Source organism: Anabrus simplex, chromosome 13 (assembly GCF_040414725.1).
Source record: "Anabrus simplex isolate iqAnaSimp1 chromosome 13, ASM4041472v1, whole genome shotgun sequence".
Taxonomy (NCBI): domain Eukaryota; kingdom Metazoa; phylum Arthropoda; class Insecta; order Orthoptera; family Tettigoniidae; genus Anabrus; species Anabrus simplex.
In genome coordinates, this window is record NC_090277.1 from 49,032,484 (window position 1) to 49,053,392 (window position 20,909).

Consider the following 20,909-nt stretch of genomic DNA (forward strand, 5'->3'; position numbering starts at 1 on the left):
TCGCGAACCTTGACCTAAAGGCTGTATACAGGCTGAAGGTGCCCAAAATAATGGGTGAAACATGTACCTGACCTAAATAAGTCTACATAAAATCATGTAGATAATAACCACATTAAACGTGGAAAGTATTGAATAGGTGGTTTCTTTATTAAACTATCCTTGATATCTATGCCTAACGTCGTCTTCAATATGGAACAATAATGAGAGTTGTTACATACCACTTATTAAAATGTTACAAATAGATTTATTAATATCCACCTGTTCAGTACAATACAATCCATATAATTAAGATACAAGTATTACATAATGTTTAATATGGGTCAATAAATTGGATGAAATATGAACTGCAATGTATCGCGTGTTGAAATCCCTTAGAGTGGTAGAAAGGCGACTAGCAGCGTTGGCTGCATGAGAAGGTCTAGCAATTTCTTTATCAGAAGATATAGTACAAGTTTACGATATACAACTACGATAAGTCCACTATGCACAACAGATTTAGGAGAAAATGGATCAATATTTTGATGCCTGGCAAGTGCCATTCAGTTGTTCATAACACGTATACTCGCCGCTCAGCCGGCTATTCCACTACTATGAAACACTGTGTACCTGACTCTCGTTCTTAATTATTACTAGGATAAGATTCTAATACATTGATATTTTTAATTAATCCACACATCATGTAACTTATGGTGTACACATTATTTGTAACCATTGGAAAATACTATTGTAAATATTAATGCTTCTTTATGATCTTGATCATCAATCATAGAATCAATCTTTACATACTTTTTGACATTGTAAAAAAACTATTTATCTCTGTTACATGTGAAGTCAACAAAACAACTACCGTATTAAAGTTTTGTGGCTTAATTTAAAATTAACATAACTTACACTGCTTTGGAGAACTAATGACCATTAATTACAATATTATAAACTATTAGATTTTAAGAGATAGTCCTATATATAACATCTGACTCAGGGCCCTGACCTAACTTAGAGTATTTAATGACTGAAGATGCTTGCCATGTTAAGCAAAACATGTCCTATATTAAACATTATGTAATAATTGTATCCTAATTATATGGATTGTATTCTATTGAACAGGTGGATATTAAAAATCTATTTGTAACTTTTTAATATACTAAGCTTCAATATGGTCCCAATAATGAGATTAATTACTTGTAACATACCACTTAGTCAAGCAGCTTGTCTCCTTACTCTCAAGTCTTCCCATCCCAAAGCTTGCAACACTATTCCTTTGTCAGAATTCACCCCAAATAAATCGTGCTGCTTTCCTTTGAATCTTTTCCAGATCTTGTATCAAGTAGTCCTGGTGTGGGTCCCATACACTGGGGCCATACTCTAATTTGGATCTTACCAGAGGCACATATACCCTCTGCTTTACATCCTTACTACAACCCCTAAATCCGCTTATAACCATGTGAAGAGATCTGTACCCTTTATGTATAGCTTTGTTAATATGATTACCCGAATGAAGATAATTTCTTATATTAATACCTAGGTGCTTTCAGTGTTACCCATGTGGTACTATCACCCCAACAACACAGTAATTAAAACTGAGAGGACTTTTACCCTTGGTGAAACTTACAACATGACATTCCATGCCAAGTACCATTGTGTGCTGTCCATCGCCTAACATTGTGTAGGTCCCCCTGCAATCGCTCACAATCCTGCAACTCATTTACTATTCTATATAGTATAACATTAGCAACAAATACGCTTATCTGTGTTTCCAATTCTTTACTCGTATATTTCTTGTCCCCTCTCCCCGTATTGGTCTGTCATTGTGTATAGTTTTTCCTATCTTTCTACATATGATTTCACTCATCGTAGAAGTGGTTCAGCTCCAGATGAATGGCAGAAAATGGTCCCTGTTTGATTAGAAATACTCACACCAGTACAGATACTGCAGGTTATCACTCCAAACCTCATTCAAGAAACAATATTATATAATTTCATCCTATCTGTCCATGGCTATAATCAATCTCCACCTTGTCGGTTATAGCGCATCAGAGTTATAATGAATTATACTGTTGTCATCTTTAGAAGTATCTGAGTGCAAGTAATATTTCCACTTAGTGCATTCTTGAGATATCATGTCAGAAAGTACTTGAGGTGTCACTGTAAGAATCCAGCCGTACATGTCACAGCATCAATCACCAGAAGAGATAACATCCTTATCTCCATTGGAACACATGTAATTGTGTTACCGAGATTATCATTCACATCATGATATTGATAACAGGTAGAGACTAGGGCTATTCTTTGTGTTGAAATGACATCAATCTTTGTGCCAAGTTCGTTAAAGCCGACTCCATAGGAAGCTGTGTAGTTCAAGGTCCTAGATTCAAATCCTGATGCTGATGTGGCCATCCTTAGTATATTTTTGTTTCTGTCCAAATACATGTCCAAAAACAATGCTTGAAGGGGAATTTTATAAAACCTTTGATAAAACTTTTCATAAAATAGGACGTTCTATTCCTTAAAATTAATTTTGCGAAACGAACCTATTAGCGACGCCGACATGATGATGATGCTAGCGCTACCATGTGGGAAGATTGTGAAGCTTGTTTGTAAACATAAACAAACACTTCCAAAATGCCAGGATTCGGATGGACTACGGAAGCTGTTAATGTTTGTATGAGCTTAAAACGCCAATGTATCACAACAGAAATGCAAGAAAGGAGGCAGAAAAGTCAAGTCAACCACCGTATTTGTGTCATAAGTTCAGCCAAACACAGCCAGGCTGATGAAGATAAATAGGCTTTTTACTCAATTCTTGGCAGCACATACATATCTTAGTTCTGAAGTTAGTTTATAAATGGCCATCCTGAAGCTTCCACGACCGAGCGAGATAGCTGCAGTCGCTTAAGTGCGGCCAGTATCCAGTATTCGGGAAATAGGTGGTTCGAACCCCACTGTCGGTAGCCCTGAAGATGGTTTTCCGTGGTTTCCCATTTTCACACCAGGCAAATGCTGGGGCTAGCCCTTTCCTGTCCCATCGTCGCCATAAGACCTATCTGTGTCGGTGCGACGTAAAGCCAATGGCAAAAAAAAAAAAAAAAAAAAAAAAAAAACAGCTTCCACAGATTTTGTAAAATAATTTTATCATGAACAACACAACTTGTTTTCGTCATATTTTTATAAAATTAGTTTTACAACAAATTTTACGAAACATTTAACCATGAGCGATGGGCATTAGGGAGGTAGAGAGTTTCAAATACCTGGGAAGTATCATACAGGCAGGTGGAAAAAAAATATAAGGACATAATTGAGCGTGGAAGACAAGCAGGAGCCTTCCTAAAAAGTGTCAGAAGCCTGTTTTGGAGCAAGAATGTCCCTCAGAAGCAAAAGAGTGATATATAGGACATACTATGTACTTATTCTGACGTATGCAGCAGAAACTTGGGTAATGAGGCAGAGAGCCTTGACTAGGATACAGGCAAGCAAAATTAATTTTCTGAAAAGCAGGATAGGAGTGACAAGAATGGATAAGATGAGAAATAAGAAGGTTAGAGATATAGTAAAAGAAGAGCCACTACAGAACCGGATAGAGGGATCTAGACTTGGATGGTCTGGACACATGAAGAGAATGACAGAGGCAAGTATACCCAGAAAGATGCAGGAAATGGAGATAACAGGAAAATGACCAAGAGGAAGACCAAGAGACTGGTGAATAAAATGAGTGGAAGAGTGTGTACAGAGAAGAGGAGAGAACTGGGGAAGAGTAGAGAGGGAGAAGTGATGGGAAGACAAGAGGAGATGGAGAGGTTTCTGTTCCAAGCAGACCTGGCCAACAGCTGGGAACTGCATATGATGATGATGATGATGATGATGATGATGATGATGATGATGATGATGATGATGATGATGATGATGATGATGATGATGATGGCATTCCTAGAAAATGTTGGAATACTATCTTATCTCAAATTTTAGGAATCTAATTGTTGCCCCTAACAATTTCACTTCTCCACATTATTTCACGTGTTATTAAATAGAAACCGAATCAGCGCCTTTGAGATGTGGTGCTGGAGAAGGCTGTTTTGAATACCATGGACACCCAGGCAAGCAAATACTTCTGTCATCCAAGAAGTTTGAATTCAAGACAGTATATGCCAAGTTGTGTACCAGAGAATCTTGCAATTCTTTGGCCACATTATGAGGAGAAAGGATGACAATGTGGAAAAACTAATTGTCCAAGGTAATCTTCATGGCAAGAGGTCAAGAGGACGAGTCGCTCAAAGATGAGTTGATCAAATCAGAGAGCAGATCACTAACTGGTCATCGAGAACTACTCTCTGGAAGATACAAAATTGCACAGAATGACATCGTCTTACGGAGAACGTATGAAGCCATGTGTGCAAAAACGGTCTAACCCACAAAATAGAATTTCTTGAGATATGTGCTGCTATCTCTTGATTGGGGCAGGAACTAATGGTTTAACATCAGGGAACCTTGTGGTGGGTAAAAAAACTACCTCAAAATTCTCGCTTTTTTGCCAGAGTTGAACAGTGGAGTGCAAGAGTGGTCTTTAGCCCTACAAGAGATGTAACCAGTTGTGTTCAGCCAACCTTTGTGTAAATATGTCATCTGTAACTGTGATGATAAATGATTATTCTTGTAGATGAACAATTGGATTATTGGTAGAGGTTAGTTATTTTATTGCTTGAAAATGCAGCATTCCGTTGCACTCAATCATATAAAGAGGAATAGAAAGAAAGAAAGAAAGAAAGAAAGAAAGAAAGAAAGAAAGAAAGAAAAACTAAATAAGTGCATTGAGGGAGAATAAGAAACAAGCTTGAAGAAAACAAATTGGTTAAATGCAATGTATATCTACTCTCTCCCCATCCCTTTGTCTTGTTGAGCGGGCTCTATCCTGTCCTCACCTTGTCACGTATTGGCATTCAAATGAACACTGAAGGCAGCGGTTGAGAACTGTTGATGTTGAGGGGAGTCTGAAACAAGAAGATACTTTAAGATAGACACTTCAAGTTTTAAAAAACTTTTTAAGCATTGTTATCAATTACTAGCAGTTTCCCACTGGCTCCGCCCACAAAGTATGATGTTGTTCGTTGCTATCCTCACTGATGTATTTGCAATGTTTCGAGTTAATGAAAGAAAGCACATGATCTGCTGCGGTAATAGAATGTAATAGAATGTAATAGAATAGAATGTAATAGAATGTAATAGAATAGAATGTAATAGAATGTAATAGAATGTAATAGAATGTAATTGAATTAAATGTTTCTTGGAACAACACTATGCGCCGGACTGTTAAAAAGTCCTTCATAGATCTTCGTTATGGAGACAAATGTACTCATAACTTTTCTCAAAATCTACCAATTTAAGTAGTTATTACCTCAAAAGAAAGCGCTTGATCCACTAAGTGTTTTAGACCAAAATGAACTCCGTACCTCAATTAGAACCAAAGATACAATTGCTTCAAAGAGAAAAAGAATTGAAGAAAGTCAAATAATTTGAGGAAGGCAGAAGTTAAGTGATTTATAATATCGATGACAAATCTGTGCATGAATACCTTTCAGTTTAAAAAAATGAAGGAAATTGACCGGATAGAATGGCCGGACTGACTGACTTTAGTTTTCATAAAAAAAAATTAATATATAGATTATTTCATATCATGTTTTTGTATGTACAAATGCATTGTAAAAGTTCCACCAATTCAATACATCATATATTGTAATAAAATTTTTATCTTATGACAAGTACTAGTACAGTACATGTTTCGTCCAATTATTGGATGTATTCAGCTACTGGCATCAGAATTAAACCATTAACACTAAATATTTAAAGAACAGTGGAATAGAATCTGTGGGAAACTAGTGTATGACTTATTAAAATCTAAAGTGAAACATCAAATTAAAATCTGAGTAGACAGTGTATCTATCAAGTTGTGAAAGTGCACATTCTGGACAAGCTGATCACTAAAGTCTTAAAATTGTATAACTGTGACTTACCATTTGCATTATAACAAGGCTGCAGACCAGCCTGAGAAGTTCCAACAGGGCCAGCGGAGAACTTCACACAGTTTACGTGTTATACACAGAAAATATTCTCAAATTTTAGTAAATTTACTTGATCCTAATAAGTTGGTTCACCAGCCCCCCCCCTCCCCCTTTCGACCCAATGCGCATCTCCCCAGTCTGCTCCACGGAAATCACAGTACAACTAAAACAAAATAATAATCATAATAATAAAGATAATTCCGAATCAATTCGCGGCGAATAATTCTGTTTTAAATTTGCACTAAACTAAGTTTAAAAAATCGTCGTTCGTCCGGTTCTTCTTCTCTTCCTGTAATTCTTTGTAATTTCTCTTTTCCTCTTCTTCTTAAGGAGGACTGAACAAGTAGAGAAAATATACAGGAGGGTTAGCTAGACCTCAAAAGGCTCAATGGTTCCATGCTGAAGTTCACCGCAACATTAAATAAGGTTAACCCATGCCAAAGGAGGATGTATATCCTAATTTAAAATGTTTTTATCCACATTTTTGTTTGCGACACATAATTTGGATTTCACCACATCAAGACCTTGTGTTTCAACACATAGAACAATTTTAAGACTTTAGTGATCAGCTCGTCCAGAATTTGTGATTTCATGACTTGATAGATACACTGTCTACTCATATTTTAATTTGATGTTTCACTTTAGATTTTAATAAGTCATACACTAGTTTCCCACAGATTCTATTCCATTGTTCTTTTAATATTTAGTCTTAATATTTTAATACTGATGGCAGTAGCTGAAAATGTCCAATAATTGGATAAAACATGCACTAGTACTTGTTGTGAGATAATCATTTTATATTAATATATGATGTATTGAATTGGTGGAACTTTTACATTGCATTTGCACATGTTTAGTGACATCAATACGGAACCAAAATGAAATTTTGAAAATGTAAAATGTTTTTATATACCTGTTTGTATTTGTGGAGTTTTTAGGGTGTCTTATTTCAATTGTTTAAAGTAGCTGAAAATTGTCCAATACGGGTTTAAACATGTTCTGAAAAGATTTTTATATGACTAAATCCAACACTTAATTTTAGTATACCGGGCGAGTTGGCCGTGCGCATAGAGGCGCGCGGCTGTGAGCTTGCATCCGGGAGATAGTAGGTTCGAATCCCACTATCGGCAGCCCTGAAAATGGTTTTCCGCGGTTTCCCATTTTCACACCAGGCAAATGCTGGGGCTGTACCTTAATTAAGGCCACGGCCGCTTCCTTCCAACTCCTAGGCCTTTCCTATCCCATCGTCGCCATAAGACCTATCTGTGTCGGTGCGACGTAAAGCCACTAGCAAAAAAATAAATAAATAAATAAATAAATTTTAGTATTTAGTCTGTGTTGTATTGCAAAGGTGGATCTGCAAATACAAATTCTTTTAAGAATTAATATCTGAGAAAAAATGTTCACTGTCAGAATATTGGCCAGCAGAGCATGAAAGGTGGTGGTATATACAAGGACTTTTTTTTTTTAACATCTGATGGGTTATAAGAAAAAGATACATTGACATAAAAAAATGTTATCACTAAAAGGTTAGTAGTTTCATACTTATTTTTCCACATAATCGCCAAAACTATTTAGGCATTTGACGTATCGTGACAGCAGCTTTCCGATGCCCTCTGCAAAGATGTCTGCCGCCAGTGAGGTAATGTGCGTTTGGACAACCTCCTGCTCCACAAAGTCCAACAACAAATTCTCAAAAAACAGTAGCCATTCTTTTCCTGTTGCTTAGTGTCAGTTCAAACTTTTTTGGCTTGTTTGGAGAAGAAGGATGCATCCACTGCTTAGACTGTTCTTTGGTTTCTGGAGTGTCATACAGGACCCAGGTTTCATTGTCCGTAACGGTAGACTTTAAAAACTCTTCCCCCTCAATATGGTAACACGTGAGAAATATTACGGCTGATGCCATTCGCTGAGTTTTGTGATCGTCGGTCAACATTGTTGGGACCCAACGTGAACAAAGTTTCTGGTATCCTAAGTGTTGAGGTACAGTTGTGTACAGAGAAGACCTTGAAACGTCTGGGATTGCTGTAGAAAGTTCACTGATCGTAAACCTCCATTTGTGGTGTACAAACAAAGAATTTCAGGAGGCTGTTGGACTTTTGTCAAAACAGATATTAGAATAAGATGAAATTCATCAATTGTAGGCGACTCTTTCATCAGATGGGAGTGTTAAGCCTTGAGCAGACCCCGTGGTGCTATTGAGCAGAAGTAGGCTAGGTGCAGATACCAGATTTCATTCTCTCCCTGCCTCATTATCATCATCATCATCATTATTTCACACCCAGATGCACAGGTCACCCGTTGGCATCAAACAAAAAGACTTTCACCAGGAAAGCCGAACATGTACTTGGACATCCTCGGGAGTAAAAGTTATACACTAAGTAGAAATTACTGGTAGAATTGCATTTGAAGTCGTTTTCATGTTGTGAGACTGATGTTGACAGGAAAATCTAAGGCCTACTGTGAAAGTCAGACAGTTGGCTAAAGGCTGAGAGCAAGCAATGGATGGCTAGTTTAGGTATAATGATCTAGCACCATGATGGTAGACAAAATACAGGAAGAGGGTGGCAAAGCAGGAGTATATGGTGGAGGCATATTTATTCTCACCGAGCTCGATAGCTGCAGTCGCCTAAGTGCGGCCAGTATCCAGTATTCGGGAGATAGTAGGTTCGAATCCCACTGTCGGCAGCCCTGAAAATGGTTTTCCGTGGTTTCCCATTTTCACACCAGGCAAATGCTGGGGCTGTACCTTAATTAAGGCCACGGCCGCTTCCTTCCCACTCCTAGCCCTTCCCTGTCCCATCGTCGCCGTAAGACCTATCTGTGTCGGTGCGACGTAAAACAACTAGCAAAAAAATATTTATTCTCAGACCGCAGGAGTGGAGGGACAGTGATGATGACGAGGAGTTTAAAGTTATTTGCCATGGTTTTGGGATTAACGTATAATACTCTTGACGTAAAGCTGTACACTAAAAGGCAAATATCGCCGCCCTATTCTCTCTCTCTCTTTTTTTTTTTTTTTTTTTTTTTTAATGGCTCATCACTGCTGCCATCTTGACTAGTTATATATTGAAATCACGAGACATAAAGCAAACTAACCTCGATGTAAGTTTCAATAATGGAGGTTCCCTTACCCATGTAAATGATTTAATAATTTTATTTCGTGTGGCTATTTCTAGCCGAGTGCAGCCCTTGTAAGGCAGACCCTCCAGTGAAGGTGAGCGGCATCTGCCATGTGTAGGTAACTGCGTGTTATTGTGGTGGAGGATAGTGTTATGTGTGGTGTGTGAGTTACGAGGATGTTGGGGACAGCACAAACACCCAGCCCCTGGGCCATTGAAATTAACAAATGAAGGTTAAAATCCCTGACCCGGCAGGGAATCGAACCCGGGACTCTCTGAACTGAAGACCAGTACGCTGACCATTCAGCCAACGAGTCGGGCAGCTAAATGATCAGTCAAGAAATTCATAATTCAGTTTTCAAGCTTAATGAGGAATTAAGGAAATACACTCTCTCCTTCACCCTCACTCAATTTAATGTTATATATTTCTGCCTTTATTTTGATGTATGCATTACTGTAATATATTACATGTGCATATGCGTAAGTCAGTAAGAATACACAAAGGTCTTATGGCGACTTTTCGGATAGGAAGGGTCTGGGAGTTGGAAGGAAGCAGCCGTGGCCTTAATTAAGGTACAGCCCCAGCATTTGCTTGGTGTGAAAATGAGAAACCACGAAAAACCATCTTCGGGCCTGCCGACAGTGGGATTCGAACCCACTATCTCCCAGATGGAAGTTCACAGTCGTGCGCCATTGGCGTTTAATAGATTGTGTAGTAGTACACAGCACATGGCTTGTCTGCCAAGACACATAACGACTGGCAAGGTATATTACTTCACGACTGAAACCATACGACCCAAGCCCGGCTTTTCAACTTATAACTGTACCACATGAAAAGTCCCCCCCCCCCCCCTCTGTTAACAGCCTAATTTTACCACACAATGTTTATTATCCATTAAACCGTCCGGCTTCATGGCTATATGGTTAGCGTGCTGGCCTTTGGTCCAGAGGGTCCCGGGTTTGATTTCCGGCCGGGCTGGGGATTTTAACCTTCATTGGTTAATTCCAATGGCTCAGGGGCTGGGTGTGTGTGCTGTCTTCATCTTTAGAATTTATCACAGGTAGGGCCCCATCCTCATAAAGAAACGCAGGTCGCCTATACGCCGTCAACTTGAAAGACCTGCACCACACGCCATTATAATTATCCATTAAACCACTAATGGAACACGTTTTACTATTTGCAGCATAGAACCAAGACTGAACTGCTAGTCATGATTTTTTTTTCTCTCTTAACCGATGTGTGAACAAACATAAGATTCTATACTTGTTCAGTGATGGGATTTGCTGTAGACATGATAACACCTTTTTTTGTTATGCTAATTTTACTACTTAGCTTTCGTTCTTCACTGGGCTGACAGTGTCTCAAGAGAGACGAAACATGTACCTATAACTTTGCGTTAGGAATAAAATGTTTTGTAAAGGTGGAACTTTTAATGTTAATATCTTTAAACTCTTCTAATAGATTGAAATTTGATTTTTATTACAAGATTATTTTACATTTGATTTCAGGTTAGCAATCTGAACTTGTACCGCTTGGGACGACGGAAAGTGTTTGGGGAGAGCATGATCGCAACTAAATTCGAACCTCACGATAACTGGTTACCTCCCTGTTACTACGTACCTCGTGAGCTAGAACAAGCTCTGATAGAGGCTGGAGTACCAGCTAGCCACTGGAACCAAGCCGACCTGCCTGCTTTGCGGGACCTGTCGCGCGACGAGATCTGTGAGCTGGTCCGGGAACGCAGTGAAAAGCTCCGCGCCTCGGAGAACGAGGAAGCCGTGGTAAACCCTGTCACCCTACCTGAGAACCTGCCCTGTTTCATCCCCTACAACCTGATCACGCAGCACAGCATTCCCGACAAGAGCGTTGCGGACTGTGTGGAAGCCCTCATTGGAGCGTACCTCATCGCTTGTGGCCCCAGAGGAGCTCTGCTCTTTATGGCCTGGCTTGGCATATGTGTACTTCCTAAACAAGAAGTGGTGTCTACAGAAGAACTGCTGGAGAGACCTGTGGGCAGCCTCGCACCAGTGCATACTGAAGATGAAAATGGTGTCACTATCTGGAAACAGGTAAGAACCCCCTTTAAAAAGCTTGAATTAGAAAATTATGTGAAAGGATTAAGTCATAATTAATCATGTGATAGATTGCTCGTGGACAGAAGCTAATTTTGAATTAAGACATGTCATTACAAGATTAGCAGTTCACGGTTTTCATCACCTACTCTACAAATCAAAACACTTCCATGGCCCAAGTATACGCTGTGAGTGCACACTATGTGGAAAAACGTGTGAACAGTACCACATTGAATTCTGTACGAGAAGAACAATGTCTATAAGTGATTATGCAAATATGTAACCCATCAATGTAATCTATATTCTCTGTTATGGCTATTTGGCTGCATTAAATATATTATTAATTAACCTTAAATGAAAGTTAATATTCAGTCAACCAACCAGTTCTATTTCTTACATATTAATTATGCCACATATACTGATGTAGCTCAGTCATAATATTTAAAACACTATAGAGTATGATAAGAAACTATTCTTTTTAAAAGTCTTTAAAGCAAATTAAAATTAAACTTGAAAGTTAAAAGTAGGAAACTGGATCAAAAGATATCAATGTGCTCCACTAACTAAAATCAAAAATAGTTTTCTGGATGATGTTGGTAAGCTGTTAACACATTGAGGTCGAAGGCCATATGCCAGGCAGGCTGTGTCATTTATTGCGGAGAGCAAAGCCCGCACGGCATGCATTCTCTAGTTTTCATCGTTGTTACTACGAAGCAAACTTACTGGCACTGCAGTATAAGATTTGGTTCATATAGTTCTTGAAAAAATATAGATGGTATTCAACTACAGCGCTACACATCATATTCTTAATTTCAAGTCATGTCAGAGATGTGTCGACTCAACAACAGCGTACACTTAATGTGGCCATGCGCGAACATAGACTGAACGACAGTGATTTATACTAACTGAGCAGACCTAGCAGGTCACACACAATATTTATGTACTAATAATTACGTAGATTTATCTCGTGTAGAAACAATTCTGAACGGCTTAGAAACCAAATAAACTCAATATTAGCCATATTTTATTAGTTAAGGCTATACACATTGTACTTTTTTTAAAGTGAAAAATCTACTAATTTCAATTCACTATTTCCATAGTAAGGGATCTATCAATTGCAATACAGTTTTTACAGATATGAAGTAGAAAGTACGAAATAAAATATAGTGAAACAAAAAATTACCTAAGTTCGAAACTAGTATTTAATTTTGAAATCCGAAATTAGTGAAAAATCACCAGTCCAGAAAATTAAACTGTATGAAAGTGAGCAAGACCTCAGTGTGTTAAAAGTCGCAGTCAAAGAAATTTTTGGCCTCCCTCATGTTTTTCTGGATGGATTGATCTGTGATCCAAAGCATTTCTGAGGCTTAGGTCTTATGCGAGGCAAGTGGGTAGCTCCTATACAGAACTTCAATATCTGCAGCCGTCGTCTTCATGTTATAGAGACAAATCACGCTGTCAGAGACTTATAGGCAGAAAGAAAGTTAGTATTGGAGAAGTTAGATATTGGTGAAACTAATAATCAATTGACTGGTTGGCAAATTTGGAAACTACCGGTACTACTGGAACAAATCTTCCACACTGGCACATTACACACTTTAAGAGGGAAAGGCATTGAAGTTTATGCATATTGCCCTAAAGCAAATTTCTGGATAAGTAACCAGAAAGAACTGTCATACTCTGAATGGGCAAGTGCTCTCAAAATCTTGGTGGTTTGAGCAGTTCTTGGTAGTACTTATGGGACAATCTGCTGCTGTGGCAAGAATGAATCTCTTGGTCATATGTTACTAGGGGGATCAAATATAAACAGAATTTTTTATATATATTCAAATTCATTTATTGAAAAACACAAGGTAATTACAATTTATTTTTCCATATAGTTTCCTGCTTTAGAAATGCATTTGTCCCAGCATATGGGCAGCTTTTTGATGCCCTCATCGTAATAAGAACAGGGTCATATCACCAGCCAGTTGCACACAAAGTTTTCCACACTCTCGTCCTCTTCAAATCGTTGCCCTCCTAGAGCTTCTTTAAGCGGTCCGAACAAATGGGAATCTCAGGGCGATAAGTCTGTACTGTAAGGAGGATGATCAAGTGTAGTCCAAGTGCCTTTCCTGTAGCTCCAAACTTCTCAACTTCAGATTTTCGGTCAAAAGGCGAGGGACCCATTTGGAACACACTTTACGGAACTGTAGGTCGTTTGCGATAATTGCTTGACAGCTCCCATAACTGATTCCGACTTGTTCTACAATTTCTGATACTATTGCCCATCGATCGTCGTGAATAATGTCTTTAACTGCACAAATGTTTTCGTCTGTAATGCTGGTCCGAGGACGGCGATCGTGTTGCTTATTTTCCACACGTTCTTTTCCTTCCTTGATTTTTTTTTTTTTTTTTTTTGACATGCAAACATATGTGTCCTTGACATTGTTTGATCACCGAACTATGCAGTCCGTCTCTGGCAAATTTCCGCTGCTGTAACTCCTTCACAAGCAAGAAATTTTGTAATTATGCATTGCGCAGTGAAGGGGTGCAATGGTTGCTCTGATATCATGAGCGCTACTGATGAAACGGCGGGAAATATCTGACAGGATGCTCTCCCCACTCCTAACAGTTCCGCCTAAGTATAGCAGAGGCGCGGGGCCATTCCTACCAACTGTTGATACTCACAAACAAAAATCCTGTTTATATTTGATCGATCTTTGTAGGATACTGCCACAAAGGAGAATTGCTAAGGAATACCCATCTTCACAGAATGAGAGCAACTATAGTATCTGCACGGAGAGACTTGATGAAGCAGTATACTGTATCTCTTCTATGGGATCCAACAGAAGAGCAGATATCATTGCCATCCACCAGCAGACTTGCTCAGAGCTGTTATTTTTGATCCAGCCATCCAGTTTGAAAGAGACTTATCCCAGGCCAAGGAAGATGACCAGGAAAAGAGCATTTATGAACCATGTATCCCATATCTTATACTCTGCATGGCTTTACTTCTAAATTGATGTTTCGGAAAACAAATGGGCATCGCCTTACCTAGGTTGCCAGCACATTACTGCCGCGAGAACAGTTGATGCAATACGACCGTGGTAAACAGCCCTCATAAAATGTAATACCGTACTCAGAAAAACTAATTGAACCGGGATTGGAAACAGATTTACAAAAACTACACTTACTAACAACATCCGACACTAAACAGAGAATAGATTATTAAGAATAAAAGAGAATGAGGAAATAACACCTCACTCACCGCTAATGGCTGGCACAGGAACGAGGTTATGGCCTACAAAGGGAACACTCCACTGATCTCACAGTCACTTTCTTGACATTTGTCTTTCCCGAACTACACTGAGACATTCTAAACATGCACGAACTAAGTACACTAACCAGTACACGGACATAAAAAAACTACAGCTATTTTTATACACTGAACTATTAAATCTGTTTTATACTAACTTACGCTATGCTAAATTGTAAACTACGCTATACTGTAGTGTACTAGAGAGATAAAGACTAATATGAAGAAGAAAAAAAATTACTGAATAAAAATGCAAAAGATTGTGAACCGTACCGAATACCATTCACGCTGTGCGAGACAGGTTAACCACATGGTGAATGTAAATATTAGAGTTGGCAACTAGGTTTCGAGATCGCACTCTGTCAATATAAGTCGATATGAATGGGAGCTTGGGATTGGTTGGATGTCTATGTTTCAGCGCATAACCACCAGACAGAGCCAAAATAAGCCAGAATGTCGATTTAGAAGGAAAGAAGTGCAGAGTGTAGTGAGAAACGTGATGTATTCACAAAGGCACACACAAAATGCTTTCAGTAGTGTACCCTATTTTATTCACAAATTACATTTACATCTTCTACATACATGCACTAATAAGCTGCCATCAGAAACAAAACACAACTACGAAGAATCAGAAGAAGACTGCAACAGATGCATGTCAACTACCAACCCAGAAAAACCAATTCACATACTTGACTTCAAATAATCGGCTAACACGACTTCAACAAAAGTCTCCTCAAAACAACTCAACTCTATCCTCAAGACTGCCTCTTTATATACGTTGCCTGGCCAGGCTCCTTGAATAATATGACATAACATGTTTTCTTGTAAATTTGAGAGTCTCCAATAGCCTGCTTACAATGTAAGGAACTTTCTACATACTTGTGGTCGGGCATAGCATTGTTCTGGAGTTATTACAGTGCGTTGCACAATGTTACAGTGGATTATACATCATATATACAGGTAATAATAAATGATATACTATTAATTACGTGTTCTTACATTAAATAAACTCATCTATACTAATATATAAAGAGGTAAAGTTTGTTTGTATGTAGTGGCTAATCTCAGGAACTACTGAACTGATTCTAAAAATTATTTTACTAAATATTCATTATCCCTTTGATGCAAAGAACAAAACTCCGTAAGCCCTATGGGCCCGAAAACCATGTTTTAAGGCCCTAAAACTAACCGTTATGGAGATGTTGGCATCACACTAGGAATCGAATAAGGAAATGAACTGCCGTAACCATGGCAATGTCGGCTCCAGCATTTCTTACAGCAGCGAGATTATCTACAGTATATCACAATATATCATCCTCCAAGCCGCCCGCCTCATCACAACCTGCAAAAAAACAGTACTCTCAATCTCCATCAAACAATCTCTGTCACCGAGTAAATTACTGTTTCAGTGCCCCCTCAGCCATTGGCAGCCGTATCTCAACATCTGGCAAGTGATGCCAGCGTGAGGTAAGGGCCCACTCCACTCTGGTCCAGTCTCCTGCTGAACGGTGCTCTGGAGCTCCATCCTTTCCGGCAAGACCTGAGGTGCGGTAACTCAACCCCCTACACATCATGGAGCAGCATTATCGGCAGTGGCGCCTGATCCTGCCGTCAAACTTGAACTGTATATCCCAGACATCTACAACTACAAGAAGACTTCAAGACTTGTTTTCAATGTAATTTCTTAACAATGAACCTTTTCAAGAAAATGTCCATCACAACTTAGTTTTTTTTCTAGCAAGTGAATTTCAACTTTAACTGTAAGGAGAGACTTTCGGGGGGGAAGGTTTGTACAACCTCAACCCCGTGCATTTAAATGAAGCACCCTGTAGAACGCTATCTATCACATAAAAATTGAAACAACTAGTGCAAGAAGTTGGGACGTTGATCAACAGATGTCACTATTAAAGTGATAGAGTAATGTGTTATTTTAAGGTTTCCTAAACTGACTGGGTGTCTTGTTTTTCATGGTATATCACAGTTTACAACAAACTATTTCAAGAAGTTTGGACTAAAGAACTGATGTCAGGCACTCTGGTGCAAAGTGGAATGACTAGATATTGACTTTTCATATTTTTGATACTTCAAGGTTTGTAACACTTCTTACTCATCCCGCCATCTTTGGAGTCTGGCCAATCATAAATTTTGTGTATTTATTTTTCAGCCAATCTAACGCTTCTTGTACCTATTTTATCTGCCAATAAAGTAAGAGGCTGTGTCTGGTTTTAGTCCAGAGCCTTCTCGAACCTTCCTCTCGGGTATAAAAGCTGACACCTTTTTGAGCTAACTTGTCTTATTGATCGTCGCGTTACTGAGTGTGTGTATTAAGTGAGGAGGTGGGGGCCTCATTCTTCAGCATGCAGTACATCAGCTAAGGTAATGGCCACCATATTTCTATCTCAGTAGTTATCTCCGCAAGCTGATTCGAGGGGAAGGTTCCAGTCTTTAACTATGTAACAGTCCATTTCCTAAAATGTAAACTTCTCTTTCTTCTCATGTAAAAGGTCAAGTAAGTCAAAGGTACTTAAACTGAAAATCCGGGATAGAGAGTGCGTTACTTTCTCGTGTTCCCCTTCAATTAATCTTGAGGTGACTATGATTTTGTAACCATTTTCGCTGGTAAATTCTAACTTAACTGGTCCATCTAGTCACCTCAGTAGTTTAGGATTAGCCTCTGCATCGTCGGGCCACAAGCCCAGGTAGGGTTTTAACCTTTGATTTCAAGAAGCGCAAATGTTCGCCTCCATACATTTTGATTTTTGGGCCAGTAATAGGGAACATGCATAATTTTCAAAAATATTTTTTTCGAAAAGTACACCAATGAAATAGTACGTAAACGTATTACATTGTGGTAAGTTGTCTTGTTTTCTACCATTAAAAAAATATTTAGTAGTGCCTTTCCGCAAGGCGAGTGAAACGGCCTCTGACGTAAGCGGCGCGCCTAGACGTCACAATTCAGTACCGCCTGCAGCTCTACCAGCCGTTGTGCATCAGCCGTTGCTAAAAGCCGATTGTTTATTATTTATGATCGCGAATAACTTCGAAATGACAGAAGAAAGGTTCAGAACAGCACAGTCAGACAATCTACCATGTGTAGATGTCATTCTTGAAAAATAGTGACTTTTGTGGCCGCAGAAATTCGCGGATAAAAAGCAAGTTTGTAAGTGGCGTCTTTTATATACGTGCAACGTACTGTAAGCCATAGTATTAGGATAACAACAAACCTGGATAGATATCACATCACTTTCAACATTTCCTTCTAGACTGATTCCCATATTAAAGAATAACATTACATTTTCGGGCTTTCAGCATTAGTAAAGTAAGAAATCGAATTTCAGCACTAACATAAACATATAGGTAGCATTGTAGTACTAGTCCGCCTCTGTGGTGTAGTGGTTAATGTGATTAGCTGCCACTCCCGGAGGCCCGGTTTCGATTCCCGGCTCTGCCGTGAAAGTTGAAAACAAATAGTACGAGGGCTGGAATGGGGTCTACTCAGTCTCGGGAGATCAACTGAGTAGAGGGGTTTCGAATCCCACCTCAGCCATCCTCGAAGTGGTTTTTTGTATTTTCCCACTTCTCCTCCAGGCACCTAGGGCCACGGCTGTTTCCTTCCCTCTTCCTTGTATATCCCTTCCGATCCTCCCATCCTCCAACAAGGCCCCTGTTGAGCATAGCAGGTGAGGCCGCCTGGGCGAGGTAATGGCCCTCCTCACCAGTTGCATCACCATACCCAAAGTCTCACGTTTCAGGACACTGCCCTTGAAGCGGTAGAGGTGAAATCCCTCGCTGAGTCCGAGAGAAAACCAACCCTGAAGGATAAACTGATTAGAAAGAAAGAAGGAAAGAAAGAAAGAAAGAAAGAAAGATCATAGTACTATAGGGCTATAATCTATCATTCCCAAAAAATATATATATTTATGATTTGGGCAACTGGCCTACCCACTTCCGGGGCCCATCAAAGAGAAACATTAAATATCTTTGTGGAGGGAAAAAGTTAAACATGATAAAGATAAATATGACTTCATCTAGTTTTCACAAGTCGGGCTGAGTGGTTCAGACGGTTGAGGTGCTGGCCTTCTGACCTCAACTTGGCAGGTTCGATCCTGGTTCAGTCCGGTGGTAGTTGAAGGTGCTCAAATACGTCAGCCTTGTGTCGGTAGATTTACTGGCACGTAAAAGAACTCCTGCAGGACTAAATTCCTGCACATTGGCGTCTCTGAAAACCGTAGAAGTAGTTAGCGGGGCGTAAAGCCAATAACATTAATTACATTTGGCTTTTAACAAGCTGAGCATATCAGACAAGAAAAGTGTCCTGGTGACATTTTAGTCGTTCAATACAGGAAAGTCTTTGGGTGCTGTGACTTTTACTTTTTTTTGCTATTTGCTTTACGTCACACCGTCACATATAGGTCTTATGGTGACGGTGGGACAGGAAAGGCCTAGGAATGGGAACGAAGCGGCCGTGGCCTTAGGTACAGCCTCAGCATTTGCCTGGTGTGAAAATGGGAAACCACGGAAAACCATCTTCAGGGCTGCCGGCAGTGGGGTTCGAAACCCACTATCTCCCGGATGCGAGCTCACAGCTGCGCGCTCCTAACCGCACGGTCAACTCGCCCGGTATTTTTACCCTACGGTTTATTGACTTGGCTTGTATAACCTACAACTTAGGGTAAGTTGGATAATATTTTAAACACCAACATCACTATTTTCACCTGTGTGCAATTATGTTATTTATTTCATTAATATTATGATAATTATTATAATTGAGCATTGTCAACTTGTAAGACCCCAACAGACAAGCATTGTTTTTGTGTAGAGTTATACATTTGTTAAATTCACGTTGTTTCCTTTCGTGATGTACACTCCTATTTTTTGTTATATTATAGAGTATTTAGATATAGCCTAAATTTCTTTACAAATTAACTCTTCAATAAAGACATAAATAACTGTCGCATGCCAAGATAAACTGGTAGAATTAGAGCTGTCAAAATGGTTCATAACCCCTTTGATTTATTATCTTGACATGGATCACCCAAAACATAGGTTAGGTTTGGAGAATACTTTAATAATGAGCATTAATTAATGCACTGTTTATTACTTTCATATTCCAAGATGTAATTGAAGCATTTAAATAAAGCATCATACGTTAAAATTTAAAGTTTTACAACTAGAACAGCTGACATGGAAAAGTGATTGAAAATTCTAACAAATTCATCTTATGTTAAAATCTTCAAAAAAATAAACTAGACTTTTCCAATATATCACCAGCATTTCTCCGGCTCGCCAAAATCCATTTCTCCCTAGTTTTAGCGTCTTTAGAACATTTATAAACAATTTGTTTGGGATGGTATGCGATGTGCTGAACTCTACACCATTTATAAGTTTTCTGCCTCACTGTCTGCGCAGGATTCATTTTAAGTCTAAAATATACCACTCAGATTATTATCCAATGTATAGACCTTGAATTTAACTATGCCAGACACTAACATAAAGTAGAAATACGCGAAGTGTATCCTGCTTCTCACAGCACACTATATGTTATTTCGTCTGCTAATTCAGTCAACCTGTACGATGACGTCAGACCAATGAGATCGCGTACTTGCGTCACATGACATTTTCGTACATTGATTTAGATTTTATCATGTCTGAAGTTATTATTTGTACATTCTGATCACATTTTTGAATTCTGCATGAAATTTTGAATCAGATTAGCATATTTTTAATTAAAACCCCGGATCATGCATGTTCCCTATTGAACCTGTCATTATCCACGAAGACCCGGTAGAATGGGTACTTGATACCCCTGTGTAAACTTAAAAGACAGTTGATATGATTTTGTAAAATAAAGGTTGTGCCTAGAGAGGCCTGAAAGTGTAAGTTTTATTGAGCAAGACGCCCTAACCACAAGTGTAAACGTTAAAGGCTGTAAGAGTTTGGGAGCGCAGTCTCTTTGGTAGAATTTGTAGAGCATATTAGGCTCTTGCTTGTAATGTGAACTGGGTACCTTTGGAAGGCCGTAACTTGTAATATTTTGGAGCAAAAGTGCTCTTGATAATGGTGTAATTTTCCTGTAAACGTAAATTGGGAGATCTTTCTCCTTGAATGTGTTAGAAATGAGCCTCAGTGCTCGTGTTAAATTGTCAATTTAAAGAGCGACAAGCTCAGGTTTCCTAATGTATATGTTTTTATTTGATGTTACCTACCTTGTACGTGATCTAACTAACTAGTTCTGTAACTGAAATCCTGTTTTCGCAAAGCAAATTGAATTTTAAAATTTTAATTTCTGAAAAGAAATCAAAAGAAATAAATATAACCTTTATTTACAAAGTTTTAGTTGAGTCTTCTAACTGTCAAAGATAGACCCAT

General features: G+C 38.9%; 1 protein-coding gene across 1 annotated transcript in view; it reads left to right on the forward strand.

The window, feature by feature from the left end:
• The window catches only part of Dcr-1 (Endoribonuclease Dcr-1), a 189,283-nt gene that overhangs the window by 150,366 nt on the left and 18,008 nt on the right, over positions 1–20,909 (forward strand). Inside the window, exon 21 of the mRNA XM_067157086.2 lies at positions 10,679–11,239. Coding sequence (XP_067013187.2) covers positions 10,679–11,239 — 561 coding nt within the window. The remainder of the gene's footprint in view (positions 1–10,678; positions 11,240–20,909) is intronic.